The sequence below is a fragment of the Acipenser ruthenus genome, chromosome 30, assembly GCF_902713425.1.
Source record: "Acipenser ruthenus chromosome 30, fAciRut3.2 maternal haplotype, whole genome shotgun sequence".
Lineage (NCBI taxonomy): Eukaryota > Metazoa > Chordata > Actinopteri > Acipenseriformes > Acipenseridae > Acipenser > Acipenser ruthenus.
The window spans coordinates 9,701,059-9,716,628 of NC_081218.1; the positions used below are offsets into that span (position 1 = coordinate 9,701,059).

The 15,570-nt window shown below is 41.8% G+C and overlaps 1 protein-coding gene across 3 annotated transcripts; it reads left to right on the forward strand.

The window, feature by feature from the left end:
* Positions 1-1,380: 1,380 nt before the first annotated feature.
* LOC117394765 (tyrosine-protein phosphatase non-receptor type 7-like) lies at positions 1,381-15,378 on the forward strand. Of its 3 annotated transcripts, none has more exons than XM_033993309.3 (10): positions 1,381-1,572; positions 8,810-9,041; positions 10,540-10,723; positions 10,973-11,057; positions 11,312-11,385; positions 11,735-11,872; positions 12,306-12,416; positions 12,598-12,755; positions 13,347-13,460; positions 13,725-15,378. In XM_033993309.3, exons 2-10 carry the CDS (start codon positions 8,917-8,919, stop codon positions 13,825-13,827), a joined length of 1,092 nt encoding a protein of 363 aa, XP_033849200.1. In that variant the 5' UTR covers positions 1,381-1,572; positions 8,810-8,916; the 3' UTR covers positions 13,828-15,378. The 3 variants fall into 3 exon arrangements, with proteins under 3 accessions (XP_033849200.1, XP_033849210.1, XP_058861000.1); XM_033993319.3 differs by lacking the exon at positions 1,381-1,572 and adding an exon at positions 1,635-1,678; XM_059005017.1 differs by lacking the exon at positions 1,381-1,572 and adding an exon at positions 8,190-8,285.
* The last annotated feature ends 192 nt before the right edge of the window (positions 15,379-15,570 follow it).

Below are 15,570 nucleotides of genomic sequence, written 5' to 3' on the forward strand. Positions count from 1 at the left end.
CTTTAATGACACTGCAGGGAAGACATTTCATAAAAACATTTTTGCAATAATAATGTTTCATAAATCAACCAGCCCAACACAGTTAGCCATGTGCACGTTCTCCTGTGTGCAGCTGTCATCCTTCACAGAGCGGAACATTGCAGTACTATGTGAAAGTTTAAAAATACATTTCTAAACAACACGTTTTCTGTTCATTAGCAATTCCTCATAATATTCACTGTGATAATCGTCGTGATTTCAGTTCAGCATGTCATGTGAAGGATATCAGAGATAGTTTTGGCGACACAGCTGAGAAGTGAAGCATCTGGCTGCTCAAACTGTGCGAAATGTGTTAACTTAGGAAATCAGTCTAAAGAAGTTTACAGAACCTACAGAAAAGCTTGTCACTTTATTACTGCTCTAGGGATTCCTTCTCCTCTTGTTTCTGGTTTTGTTTTGCTTCCCTGAACTGCAGCAAAGCTGGTAGAAATCCTAAATGACCGCCCGCTGCTGCATGTCACTGGTGTCAAGAAGGAGGAAAGCAGCTTGCCTGCCTGTAGCTGAAACTGTTAAGGGGGAGAGTGCAGCTCTAGCTATCGCCCTGATCAGTGTGTGTCTCTGAATGATCAACTTCAGTCACACAGGCTGCCAAACGATCAGCTCCAGCGAGTGTTAAATCACAGGAATAAATTCGGCATGCCGACATCTCATTACTTTTTACTCTCCCCACTGGTATTTCCTCGAGAATGTTGATTAGCTGGAACATTGATTGTTTTTTTTATTTCTGTGCAGCGCTGCCAATTCCACCAGAGCTACGGGAGAATGAAATGAACCTCTCTCCCACCGCTCTCCCACTCTGTATCCACTGCTTTATACAGTCGGCTAGGAAGGGCTGTCTTCCCTCCACCAGGCCACCTGCAGTATTGTTCATTACTCTCAGTAGGCTGTCTCTGCCCTTTGCAAAGCAGGCTTTACCACACCTCTGTGTGCTGTACAGTGCATGCCTATGTTTACCTTACCTTTATCAGACTTTGCTTGCACTATTACAGTTGTTTTCTTAGTTTTACAACATTTCAAGTGACCTCTCACCCCTGTGTATGTACAGAGTTCAGTGTAATTTTTTCTATTGTTTTATTACACTACCCAAAATGAAAGTACAAAAAAAGTTGCATGGTATAAAGTTTGAATGTAGTACACTGTGGCACTGTAACAGGCTGGCTGCACTAATTCCCAGGACCCTTCCCTGGGTGCCCCCTCCCTGGTGAAGGTCCTGATCTCTGGGTAGCTGCTAGGCTGATCCCCTTGTTTCAGTTCAGACAGCAACAGTGCTGGCTGAAGATACTGTGGTGTACGTGGGCCGGTATGTGTGTGGGTGGAAAGGGGAGGAAGCAGCTGAGAGGCAAACCAGAAGAGCCTCTCATCAGATCCACAGCTTCCTGAACATTAGCAGTATACTGCTCTTTTTTTATTATTTATTACAAACATATTCAGTTACAAAACACATCACTGGCTTCCGAGTCAGGCTGGAAAGACCCCACACTCAAGGAGCACAAAGCAAGCATGGAGAGGAGCCCCCCTTAAACCAAGCCTTAGGTGAGTCTGGAACTCTGAGCGCAGTCAGTTGGGCTCCGTGCTGCACAGGGGGAGCTAGCCTTAGCTTTGTCAGTTCAACCAACTGATCTATTTGTTGAGAAAACAGGTAAAGCGATAATACATTATTGTTCTTGCATTTTGGTATTCCAAAAAATTGCTACCGGTATTTAAAGGCTGTTGTAACTTTTATATCTGACTGTTGAGTGCAATTCTTTTGTTTTTTGTAAACTACATGAAGTATTTTGTGTGTGTATGTGTGTCAGTGTGTGTGTTTGTGTCAGTGTGTGTGTAAATTAAAAGTAGTGTTTTATCCGTTGATCTGACAGAGCACAATAGCTGCCTGTCCTGAGACAGTGCTGTTAGCCTGTGTTTTTCTTTTTGTTCTGAGAATTGAAGTGGTCTCAGCTTGGGTCCTGGTTTGTGAATCTCGCTGCCCGTGTATCACGATCGGGTGAGGTAGCCGTGGTTCTTGGCATTACTTCCAGACAGGAACAGAACCGACAGTGCAGGCTGTGAAGGGTCATTTGATGTTAAATATAAGAAGATAGAAGGAAAAGCGTAAGATTTTCAAACCCAGGCTGTGCTCTACTTTGAGCATCTCGACAGCATGTACGCTTTGAACGATCCCGAAGTAAAATCAGGCAATGCTGCAGAGGAAATCGAGATAGATATACTGTGTATATGCATAAGGTTGTCATTTAACTGTAGATATTCTGTTCAGTACATCTCAAGTTGATAACGTGGCTTATTCTAAGCTGATATGAACATGCAGCAAATTAACACTGCTGCTAGCTACTGAAGTCTAGCAGCTTTCACAAAGTAGTCGTATTTCAAATGAAAAGTGTAGCCCTCTGAAGCAGTTTTAGCTCATAGCATTTCATGACTACAGGTGGTCCAAGTAACAGCCGGAGCCCTTCGACTGTGATACAAATGCCACGCAGCAAAGAAAATACAACATAAAACTTAATGAACTTGATTAGAGTGATACATCCCAATTTACCAGTTAAAAACAGCTATACTCTTCCATGTATAAATAAGCCCCACTATATATAATATATAACAATAACAATAACCCTAATATTGGCACATTTTTAAAATGTCTCTTCTTCTCCAGAGTGACAAGGGGAGTTTATTCCACGCTTCTATATATATTTGGATTTTATTTATTACTGGAGTGAAGTTAAGTTGAACTTTTTAACTGTAAGCAAATTATCGTCTGCATAAAGCATAATATTTTGAGGTGACTCTGGATATCCAGCTCCCTGAATCACTTTATTCTGTCTAATGCTGGCTGCTCGATATTGCTAGTGCTGATAAAGGACAGCCTTGGTGAATGTCCAGTTTAAATGGATCGGATGTGTTTTCACTTGTAGCAATTGTAGCTATTCTATTCTGTCAAATGCTTTTCTGCATCTAGTGAAATGGCCACTGTGGGCTTCAAGCTATCTCTATTGGACAACATTCTGCCTTTAAGAAAACCGACTTGATTTGGATGAATTATTTTACCAATTACAGTTTGAAGCCGAATTGCTAAGATTCACGATCATATTTGAAAGTCACCTTGCAAAAGTGAAATAGGTCTGTAATGCTCTGAACCCACAGGGTCTTTGTTAGGTTTTGGTATTAGGGTGACGTTTGCCAAATGCATTAATTCAGGAAGATGTTTAGTTTGGAGAGCTATTTACATCTATCCAACAATACTGGGGACAAAATGGATTAGTTCATTTTGTAATATTCTATTGAAAAAACATACTGTATATGTACCCTATACCTAGATTGCTCCAGTAAAAACCCAACTGTATAAATGGGTAATTGTATGTAAAAATAATGTGATATCTTGTAACAATTGTAAGTCGCCCTGGATAAGGGCGTCAGCTAAGAAATAAATAATAATAATATGTATATGTATATATAGTGGTGTAGTGGCATGCAGGCAAGGTTAACGGCAGGAACAGCAAACACAGACCTGGAAAGATGCAGTTTAGGGCTTCTTTACACCCTTTCATTGTTCAAACCAAACCAAACATGAGGACAAAACACAAGGGTTAAACAAAACACATCTAGAAACCTTTCAAACCTGAACAGGACCACCCAGCAGCCAAGCACAGCTACCCCGGTCAGTAACTAATCTCCCTCGTTCCTCGCTCCCTGTTCAGACTGGCTCACACCTTCACTGAACTCTCTCTACAGCAGAGCTTCCTAATCCTGTGTCATGCCATCCCACTTCTCAATTACTTCATTAAACCCTTCAATAGCTTCATTAGACCTTTTAAATTGTTTTCAGCTTTTAAACACTTGGAGATTTCAAGTTAACTATACCATTTTATAAATAGCTTGAAATCAGCAACTTTTTTGGATCTGAGAACAATTAAAAAGGTCTAATTAAGCACACTATTAGTTCAATTAAGGGTTTAATGAAGTAATTGAGTGCTCAGTTGGAATGAAAACCAGAAGACACAGGGGGTCCCCTCCAGCAGACTCTCCAGCACACTGGTCACATGAACAAACATTTCCCTGGTCTTTTACAGCATGTGACCAGGGTTAATGAACAATCAGCAGATCACTCAACACATGACCACATTCCCCACTTTTACAATTTAACACTCAAACATTCCACACTGTTCAATAAAATAATTACACCATTCAACAATTAAACCATTAACCAATTTTTATTGTGTGGCTGTGCAAAGGCGGACAGCCATAAAACACATACTTCTAAGTGTGCTATATATATATATATATATATATATATATATATATATATATATATATATATATATATATATATATATATATATATATATATACAGTTGTAGTCAAAAGTTACAAGAAATAGAAGTCTACAATTATTTATTTCAGCAATCTTTATATACTGTACATAAGAAGAGGATGAGACTGCCCTGAATTATTACTGTGATCAGGCCAGAGGAACTATGATGGTCCAAACAGTGTTCCGGTTTCCATCATAAAGAGCTGTCATCTTTTCATTATCTCCAGTCTCCTAACAGGACAATAGCAATAATATTCTGTACCCTACATGTGTGATTCTTTTCGCTGTATTTATTTATTTACTTGCTTGTTTTTACTTATCGTTGGGTTCCAGATTTGTGATTTAGCAGCCAGCACATCTCAGCTTCCTGTGCTCCGATACACAGTTACTGTGAGGGGGCTTGATCAATAGAAAGCACTGGGGTGACAGTAACTGCAGCAGTGGAATAAACACACACACACACACACACACTCACACACACACACACACACACACACACACACACACACACACACACACACACACACACACTCACATATATATATTTGGGGTTTTAATCTTGGCATTCTCTTTTAATCGATTAGTCACCCCATCTGGATGATTAATTAATCGATTAATCAAACCCGTTTGCTATAATATGCAATTGTAGTGAAAGACAACTAAAAGGAACACTTGGTATTAATGCTATTTTTTGCAAGCATTTATTACTGACACCTAACAGTTAACAGGCAACTTTAATTTATCAATTGGACAATAAATAAAAATGTTTACTTGCATGTAATCTGAAGTTAGCCTAAGCAAGTCCTTTAATATAATACATAAAACACTGTAAATTAGCAGTGGTACTACGTACAACCAATACTGTGTTGAATATGTTGGCCTGTTTTTTTCTTGAAACTAACAGGTAATTTCTTTTAGTTTAATTTAGTTAGCTGAGTATGTCATAATTAAGACTAGGCTATAGCTGTAAATGTCCAGATTTAAACTAATAGAATACATTGTTTAAAAGAAAAATTAACTTACTTGCAACACAGATGAGAAGATAAACTCATAGTACTGCCATGAAAGGAAAGCATCGAAGAGCAAATTGTTACAACTTGTTACAATCACTATTTGTAATTGTATTAACTCCATCACAAAAAACTAGTCAATTATTAAATTCTGCGCTCTCGTTTTCTCGTTCTTCATTCCACTTTGAAATGAGAAAGTAAGGACATGGAGGATTTAAAAGCTCATTTAATTGTTTCACAGCAAAGCCCCTTAAATGAAACAGATTTTACTATTATTATTATTACAGTGTTATTACAGTACACCTGTGACTAGTCTTTAGATAATGTTAATGCAATTATGAATAGTAATTGGAATGTTTGTCCCGCTTATTTTTTTTATTATAACTTTATTTAAGATTGTATTAAAGATTTGTTTAATAAAATGTTGCACCCGTTTGTTCGTTTTCTACATTCTGCACGCAGCAAATCCCATTAATTTAAACAAAAAGCTAAGCCCCCCTCCATATTTATAAACTGAAACTATATCTAAATCTAGATTTGGATTTTATTTTATTTGTGAACAAAATGTATTTGATATTAAAACAAGCCGCCACTACACTTTCAAATGAAGGAGGGCTGAGCGACAGAGGCGCTGAGCTACGATAGATCTGAAACGACACAAGATCTGTGGACGGGGTTGGTCAGATTTAACAGGGGGCTGGTCAGATTAAACGTGATCCCTGCCTGGCTGGACAGCTGATCGAGTCAATCATCCTGGAAACCCACCGACTCTGACATTTACTGTGGAGCTTTTATAATCGCAAGGAAGTCAGAAAAAAAGTGTTTTCCAGTCAGGTCTTGGCGCCCCCCTAATAACCTGAAAAACACTGTTCTGAGCTATGGCAAAATGTTGGGTATATCTCCCTGTAACCCGTTTGCCACCGTCTTTTGAAGTACTCTCTGCCATCTTTCTAGATTTCTTTCTCATGTGCAGCTTTTTGCTACAGCACGTGGCACGTGGGTAGACTAGATTAATCGATCAATGATTTTTTAATTGATCAACACCCACAGATTAATCTTTAATCGATTAAAACCCCTAATAAATATATATGAGGCTGTGTGGTCCAGTGGTTAAAGAAAAGGGCTTGTAACCAGGAGGTCCCCGGTTCAAATCCCACCTTAGTCACTGACTCATTGTGTGACCCTGAGCAAGTCACTTAACCTCCTTGTGCTCCATCTTTTGGATGAGATGTTATTGTAAGTGACTCTGCAGCTGATGCATAGTTCACACACCCTAGTCTCTGTAAGTCGCCTTGGATAAAGGCGTCTGCTAAATAAACAAATAATATATATATATGTATATATAGGTAGGAAGCAGGGTTTGAAACATCCCTGAATGTTTAATAAGAAGATCCTCTTGTATTCCATGGAAGTGGTCAAAACCCAATAGTGTCCAACCGAAGGAACCTGCCTGAGTCCATTGGATTGGAACTGTTGAGGTCAGGTTGAAACTCGTAGCTTCGGTGATTCGCATTTTACTACTGGGCAATTCTGCATCAGAGAGCTGTGGAAGTATTCTGTGTGTGTCTGTTCAATTCTGCATCAGAGAGCTGTGGAAGTATTCTGTGCGTGTCTGTTCAATTCTGCATCAGAGAGCTGTGGAAGTATTCTGTGCATGTCTGTTCAATTCTGCATCAGAGAGCTGTGGAAGTATTCTGTGCGTGTCTGTTCAATTCTGCATCAGAGAGCTGTGGAAGTATTCTGTGCCTGTCTGTTCAATTCTGCATCAGAGAGCTGTGGAAGTATTCTGTGCCTCTCTGTTCAATTCTGCATCAGAGAGCTGTGGAAGTATTCTGTGCATGTCTGTTCAATTCTGCATCAGAGAGCTGTGGAAGTATTCTGTGCGTGTCTGTTCAATTCTGCATCAGAGAGCTGTGGAAGTATTCTGTGCGTGTCTGTTCAATTCTGCATCAGAGAGCTGTGGAAGTATTCTGTGCCTCTCTGTTCAATTCTGCATCAGAGAGCTGTGGAAGTATTCTGTGTGTGTCTGTTCAATTCTGCATCAGAGAGCTGTGGAAGTATTCTGTGTGTGTCTGTTCAATTCTGCATCAGAGAGCTGTGGAAGTATTCTGTGCCTCTCTGTTCAATTCTGCATCAGAGAGCTGTGGAAGTATTCTGTGCCTCTCTGTTCAATTCTGCATCAGAGAGCTATGGAAGTATTCTATGCGTGTCTGTTCAATTCTGCATCAGAGAGCTGTGGAAGTATTCTATGCGTGTCTGTTCAATTCTGCATCAGAGAGCTGTGGAAGTATTCTGTGCCTCTCTGTTCAATTCTGCATCAGAGAGCTGTGGAAGTATTCTGTGCCTCTCTGTTCAATTCTGCATCAGAGAGCTGTGGAAGTATTCTGTGCGTGTCTGTTCAATTCTGCATCAGAGAGCTGTGGAAGTATTCTGTGCGTGTCTGTTCAATTCTGCATCAGAGAGCTGTGGAAGTATTCTGTGCGTGTCTGTTCAATTCTGCATCAGAGAGCTGTGGAAGTATTCTGTACGTGTCTGTTCAATTCTGCATCAGAGAGCAATGGAAGTATTCTGTGCGTGTCTGTTCAATTCTGCATCAGAGAGCTATGGAAGTATTCTGTGCGTGTCTGTTCAATTCTGCATCAGAGAGCTATGGAAGTATTCTGTGCCTGTCTGTTCAATTCTCCATCAGAGAGCTGTGGAAGTATTCTATGCGTGTCTGTTCAATTCTGCATCAGAGAGCTATGGAAGTATTCTATGCGTGTCTGTTCCTGTTATTCTGTCAATCTGGTGGGTTTGCATTCCAACCACGTCCTCCCAGCAGCGCCCCACTACCCTTACCTGAACCCGCCCCTATTAGCAGAGCCGAGACAGCGCAGCTAGAATAATGCACACAGTGTGTAGGTACACCATGGTCTCTTGGTGTTCTTTCACAGGTGAGTGTCTTTGCCTGGCTTGCTCTCTGTATTAAATGCCTGAGATAGTGGTGCGTACACTGTACTGTACACACTAAACTAGCCCTGTCGGTCACAGCTGGCTGCTCATGCTTGAAAGTTTACTAGACTGCATGCAGAAGCTGCTATGCTTAACTTCCTTAGGTGCTGCTGTATATTAAGGGAGAGGGGTTTCATGTGGTCTTGTTGGTGTGAATATTTCTGCAAGCACCTGTAGGTGTGTGTCATTTTTAGATCCAGAAACGGGCTTGGTCATACCGGGAAGTGGGTTTGTTGTTGAAAGTTTCATTTTTTTTTTTCATTTTTTTTTTCATTTTTTTTTTTACACAACTTCAGTTTCTTGGAATTGGCCAACCGGAAGTGAATCCGAGTCAAATGAGAAGTGGGTGTACTCACAATCAGGGTCCTCTTTGGATAAATAAATAAATAAATAAAATGTCAGTTAAAGTTTTGTATATTTCTTAATAAACCTATTAAAGGGTTGTTTCCTGTCCTCTCTCATCCAGACGGTGTTGTGCTGAGTTGTCACGCTGTAGTAGGCTTGCCGGTGGAGGTGTCCGGTGAGGTTGGCCGTCTCTGAGGTGGCCTCTGTGGGTGTGGACACAAGCACAGCATGGTCCAGCACTGCCCTGCCTGCCTCCCACTCCGCCCCACTGACTCTCCGCTCAGCTCCGTCGCCATGGAGCACACAACACCACAGCCACCGGCCACCAGGAAACAGGGCCGGCTCCAGGAACGGTAAGACCAGGCCAGCTGCTCTCACACCACAGCCCAATTCAAAGGGGCTGACGCACAGCTGACCTCATTGCTGCCATGCTTAGATAAGCGTGCCATGTTATCTTAAATTTGCAGAATCATTTTGCAGGTTGCCATGCTTTTAGCATGATAACCACAGATGTTACCAGTGCTTTGCCATGCATATCTGTGGTTTTCCTTGCATGATTGCACCATGTGCTTTACTACACCATGCTATTCTCTCACCTCAGTACAGCCCAATACCACTGTAAACTTTATATAAGGGAAGTACATGGTCATCCCACCAGAAATCTCACCACCATTACATTTGAATTACGTGCTTACAGTGCATTAGGTTGAGGGTGATAAAGATAATAAAATTATTCTCAGATTAGTCTTATCTGCGCATTTGGTACCTGTCAGCTTTTCCGATTAAGGTCCATATACTTAGTGCATAAACATATTCAAGACAAATTTCTTTTGGTGTTTCTAATCTCAGTACTATTGAGTGTTGACTAGTCATGGCTAACATGACAATACTAACACCACAGGTGAGGATGCGTTGAGTTATGGATTCCTGCGTCTCATTCCCCTATTAGCCAGCTGCTGTTCCATCTCCAGCTGTCAAAGACAACACATTCCTTCCAGTGTGTAGGGAGGCTCTCCCTCCCCCTGTCCCTCCTTCCCCCATGTCCCTCCGTCCCTCCCTCCCTCCTTCCCTCCCTCCCTCCCTCCCTCCACACTCGCCCTGCTGCCTCTGCAGGTCGTAGCCTGCTCTGCAATCGAAATGGAATCTAACCCAATCCGAGGCACAACAAGACAAACATGGATTCATTAACTAACAGCAATGAATATCTCTATTCTATACTGCATATTCATGTTCCTAATAATATACAGTAACTTGCTGTTTGTGTGTTGTTGTGTATGTTTCTCCACTGCTGGTTCTGCTTAGATCACAAGTCACAGGCTTAACTATTCTAACATAAAATCCTAGCTAAGCTAACATTAGTTAGTCCAGGATTAGTGCTGATCAGGTTCTGTGAAAGCAGATGGATTTGAATCAATGGCTAATTAAGTTAAATAAAAAATAATAAACAGGCACATTACATACTGTTGGCTTGTGGTTCATATATTTGCTTTATTGCATTAATACTTTGTTCAACAGCAGGGAACTGTTTTAAAAGGTTTGTTTTATTAATATATATATTTTTATTTTACATACTGGTATAAAATAAAACACCTGTTGATACAGAAGAAGAAAGGGAAAAAAACACTTGCTACCCTTTGGAGTAAAACACTATCAACACAGCTCTCCTGGATGCTAAATGGATGTGAAATGACCTTTCTCAATCCAATGCGAATAGGGACTCACATCTGGATATTTGTCTGCTAGACTGAGTTTCTTCTAGTTTTGCCAGTGTGTGTATACCATGCTCAAACCCTGTCTCAGCCTGCCTGGCCCCGGTGCCTGATCCCTGTGTCTCCCCCTCTTTGCTTTCAGGAGGGGCTCCAACGTGTCCCTGATGCTGGATGTGAGCTCCCTGGGAAATGTGGAGCCAATCTGCTCCATCTCCACACCACGCGAGATCACCCTGCACTTCCTGCGCAACAGCAGCCACCTGCTGTCAGGGGAGAGGCTGCAGGACGCTGCCCGGGACACGCAGGCACTGGCTGCAGAGTTCTCGGTACGGTGGGGACTGTGTTAAAAACTAGACTAAAGGTTACAATGTTTTCTCAGGTAGTGCAGGTGTAATTCAGCTTACAGTAGGTATGCAGACTGATGTTTTTTGAAGGATGCACATATACATATTAATAGGAATAAATCTGCTTCATTGCTTGACAGTTTTTTGTATGTATATAAAAACTGTTACTTCCTTCTGATCTCTTATAACGATGTTGGAGATTTTAATGGAAATCTGTGCTGTCCTTTGTAGAAAATCCCACCCAATTTTGTGGACCAGGCAGAACTGGATATCCCTGGGCGTGCCTTAAAGGACCGATACAAAACCATCTTACCCAGTAAGTACAAAACCAGTGAGGTGAGCACAATATAAAGAACTTAAATCAACAAGTCTGAAAATATTTGCAGTTGAGAATTTTAAATAATAAAAACTCAATTTACCATATTGGGATTGAATATATTTCTGTTTAAGGTGGATCTCTATAGTTTTGTAATTTGTGTGATTTTATGTATGTAGGATAATGCATAAATAAGAACTGTAGTGGACCACCTTTAGTGAGGTTCACTGTAACAAATTCCTCATTTTCTTCAGACCCCCAGACCCGAGTGGGTCTCCAGAAGAAGGGGCATGACGGTGATTCCTACATCAACGCTAACTATATCCGGGTAAGCATCCCCCCAATGCAGAGAAAGCACTGTCAATGCACAATACAGAGCTTCTGTGCTGAACTGCCTTCTCAATTCCTTTTCCCCTTGCCTCTGTCTCCCCCTATAGGAGTACAACATGAACTACCTTCTCAATTCCTTTTCCCCTCGTCTCTGTCTCCCACTATAGGAGTACAAAGTGAACTGCCTTCTCAATTCCTTTTCACCTTGCCTCTGTCTCCCCCTATAGGAATACAAAGTGAACTGCCTTCTCAATACCTTTTCACCTTGCCTCTGTCTCCCCCTATAGGAATACAAAGTGAACCTCCTTCTCAATTCCTTTTCACCTTGCCTCTGTCTCCCCCTATAGGAGTACAAAGGTACTGAGAAGAGGTTCATTGCCACCCAGGGACCCATGGTCAACACAGTCTCTGATTTCTGGGAGATGGTGTGGCAGGAGGATTCCCCCATTATCATCATGATAACCAAACTGCAGGAGAAGAAAGAGGTACAGTACTGTGTGTCAAAGAGGGGTGCATCATTGTGGAGCAACAGCCAAGCAAATACTCCCTTAAGAAGCACCGTGAACAGAGCTGGATGTGCTATTTCTATTGGGAATCCAAAGGCATTCATTCATAATGAAGAGCTGCTTGTGTTGGATTAAGAACAACTACATTCCATTTCCAGTCTTTACACAGTCAGTGGTGTCAGACAGATTGCACAGATGGGTGGGTTTTCACAGACAGTTGAGTAAAAACAAGAACCAGTACATTAACTGGAATTGTACTGGTTTACAAGACTACATTGAGAATTGAGTCAACTTTATGAGAGACAGCATGCTGATTATTTTCTGCTGCACAGGGTTTTAGTATCACTTAGTGCAGTAGATACAATGGGAACATATCCAGTTCCATCTCTGATTCATTCTCTGTCTTCTTTAGAAGTGCGTCCTCTACTGGCCAGAAGAGGAAGGGCAGTATGGCAGGTTCAGAGTTTCTGTGAACAGAGTCACTGACTGTGAAGGGTACACTATCCGAGAGCTCACTGTCAAGGTACGCACAGCAGAGTCGGGGGGCGGGGGGGCACAATGTCCTATAGGAAAAAAAAGCATCAAAACTGGTGTCCCACTTTAATTCATTTTTAAATGAAACGAGAAAAATTATGTGAATATTCTATCAGTTCCTCGTTGGTGACGGTTCAAGGTGGTTGATAAATTCATGCTCAATGATTCAGCTTGAAGAGAAAATCCGCCATGTGAAACATTACTGGTACTCGTCCTGGCCGGACCACCAGACCCCCGCCTGCGCCACACCCCTGCTGCAGCTGATCCAGGAGGTGGAGGAGAGCCGGAGGGGGCTGCAGAGTCAAGGACCGGTCATCGTGCACTGCAGGTACCATCCACACTGCACAACACGCTTCTACAGAGTGCCTTAACACAGCGTCCAGCCAGCCCCCTGCACTGCACACTGCACACTGCACAGTGCACACTGCACAGTGGTGTAGGGTAGTTGTGAGATGTACGCTAAGGTTTAGAATACACTGCAATGGCATTGGAAGAACACACACACACAGACACACACAGACACACACACACACACACACAGACACACACACACAGGCACACACACAGATACACACACACACACACTCACACACACACTCACACACTTGTCCATATGTGCACTGCAGCTTGACAAAAAACAGTTGCTTTGAATCTTCAGCAGCGCAACACTTTAATATAGACTTTAGCCTCCAGACATTCCAGAAGACTAAGTTAGTTTCCCCTGATCACAACTGGAAGTGTGAACCTTTTCTAAAGGGGTTTTAGGAAACTTAGATGAAGATACAGTGAATCTTAAACAAAGAATAATCTTAAGTCTCACTCGATATGGCTTATAGAGGAAAGCAGCAGTAGTGAGTGGGTCGCAGGGTGGCAGGGTGGCACGGTGGCGCTCACACTCGGTGCCTTGCTTGTGTTTCAGCGCTGGGATCGGGCGGACAGGTTGCTTCATCGCCACCAGTATGGGCTGCCAGCAGCTGGAGAGCAGCAGTGAGGTGGACGTGCTGGGGATCGTGTGCCAGCTCCGCATCGACAGGTCAGAACCTGGGGCTGATTTCTCAATGTCTTTACTCCAAAAACCACACCCAAAACAACTGAACCTACATCACTCAAGATCTGCGGGCAGAACTGCCAACATGGTCATTTCTCAATCTTTTAAAAGAACAGGAGTTACTTGGACACTACTGGAATAAGCTATTTAAAGAGTGTTAGGGGAGGAGATGAGCAGGAATGGAGGTGTGTATTTGAGATGGAATGGCTGATTAGGCTGACCCCCCTCTCTCTCCCTCTCTCTTCACAGAGGTGGTATGATCCAGACCTGTGAGCAGTACCAGTTCCTCTATCAGGCCCTGGCCCAGTATAGCAGACAACTTCCACAGACCCCCCCGGACCCTGAGCAGTGAGGACCAGCCCCCGGAATCAACAGCACATGAATGTTTTACACAATTTATAGAATCTCTATTTTTCCATTGAAGAAGATTTTATCTCATGTCTTTTAATACAGTAAATACGTGTGCCTGCCCCCTGGCCTTACAAACCTGTTCTTCAGCATACTATAATTTAGGTTTGATGTATATAATGTGAGATTCCATAGGAGATTTGCACATTATTTTCTACAGGAATCTTAAAGAATTCACAGCCTTTTAGCCAACGTGACGAGAAAGCACTGGATAGTCTCACAGTGATGCTGCCAGAGAGCTCCACAAAAAGCACCTGTGACGAAAAAACTTCATAGAGATCGGCAGAAAGAAAAGGGTTAAATTGCTATGGCAGCTATTAAACACTCAATTGTTCTGAATTTAGAAACATTAAATTCAATGACAAACGTTCAGAGAAGTCTTTCTCAGTGTCGTCAATAGAAACGCCTCTTCAAAAGAAAATGTCTTCTCATTGAAATGTTTTGTCATTGAAGTTATTACGTTTATTTTTGTATTTTTTTAAGCTTACTAAAGCTGCAGACAGAAAAAAGTCCTTTATTATTATTTTATTATAAAAGTACAATTGTTTATGCCTTTTGTTCCTGTCAAATATATTAAGACAAGCTTGATGGGTGGTACACTGCCACCTTGCAACAATAAGCGGTATTACATCACTGAGAAATTGAGAATTTGAAAATTGTGGTCCTCCCGTTCCACTGCTATCTTGAGCTCCTGTACTGTGTATAAATGTAGTGTGACACACCAGGACATTCAAGACACATACGTCAGCTAGGGCTTGAGCTGAGCTCTTCTCTCAGTCCCGATTAATACTTCAGCTTTTCTACTGCTTTTTCACTTTCTACTAGAATTGTTAACAGCAGGCAGTCGCTAAAATATGAAACAGAGCTGTTAGCAACCGATAGCAGAATCATCAGTGTGCACATAGGTGTGTCCTGATGAGGAACCTGTTGTTTTTATAAACATGACTTTCGCTACACTAGATTTCTCTTTGATGCTTTTAGGTATGCTTTCTAGAATTCAAGCAGATGTTTTCTGAGGTATTCTTGCTTTCTGCCTTTTTTTTCTAAGTGTCATTGCAGAACAATTAGATTAAATCAACTTGGAACTCTTCCTGCATGTAGTTTGGGTTGAATAAAGAACCACTGTGGATTGTTGAAGCATAGATAGAACTATTAGGTGTTCCAGGACCCTTATTCTAGAACCCCTGGGGGTTAAACCCATTGACAATAAAGAACCCAAGCAAGGTTCTTTATCAAACCCGAAGAACACGATGGGGTCCAGAGAGAAAGTCCAAAAGAACCATAGAGCTTTGATACAGAAAGGAGAGAGATAAGTGTCGGAGAGCTCACTGTGCACACATAAGCCCATAAGAGACACACCTGGCCAGGGTCAGGCTTCATTTAGAAAGTCTTCACATGGCTTTGTCCACTGAGGTCCTGGCAGCTGTGCCGATGAGGGATTCATAAAACCATGTGTGTGATGTTTTGTAGTTTTAATAAAAGCCCTTTTATTTAATCAAGTGGGCGTTGTGGTGTTTCTTTTAAGGTCATATGTGGTATGGATGTTACTGTATGTCATGTTAATGAATCTTTGCATGTTGAAGAGATAACAACCTTTGACCCATCAGCGTCCCTTGGAGCTTCCTATCTTGAAACCAAGCCTGAGCCTTTGTGGAAACGACAATCAGGCTCAACAGCACAATGCTCA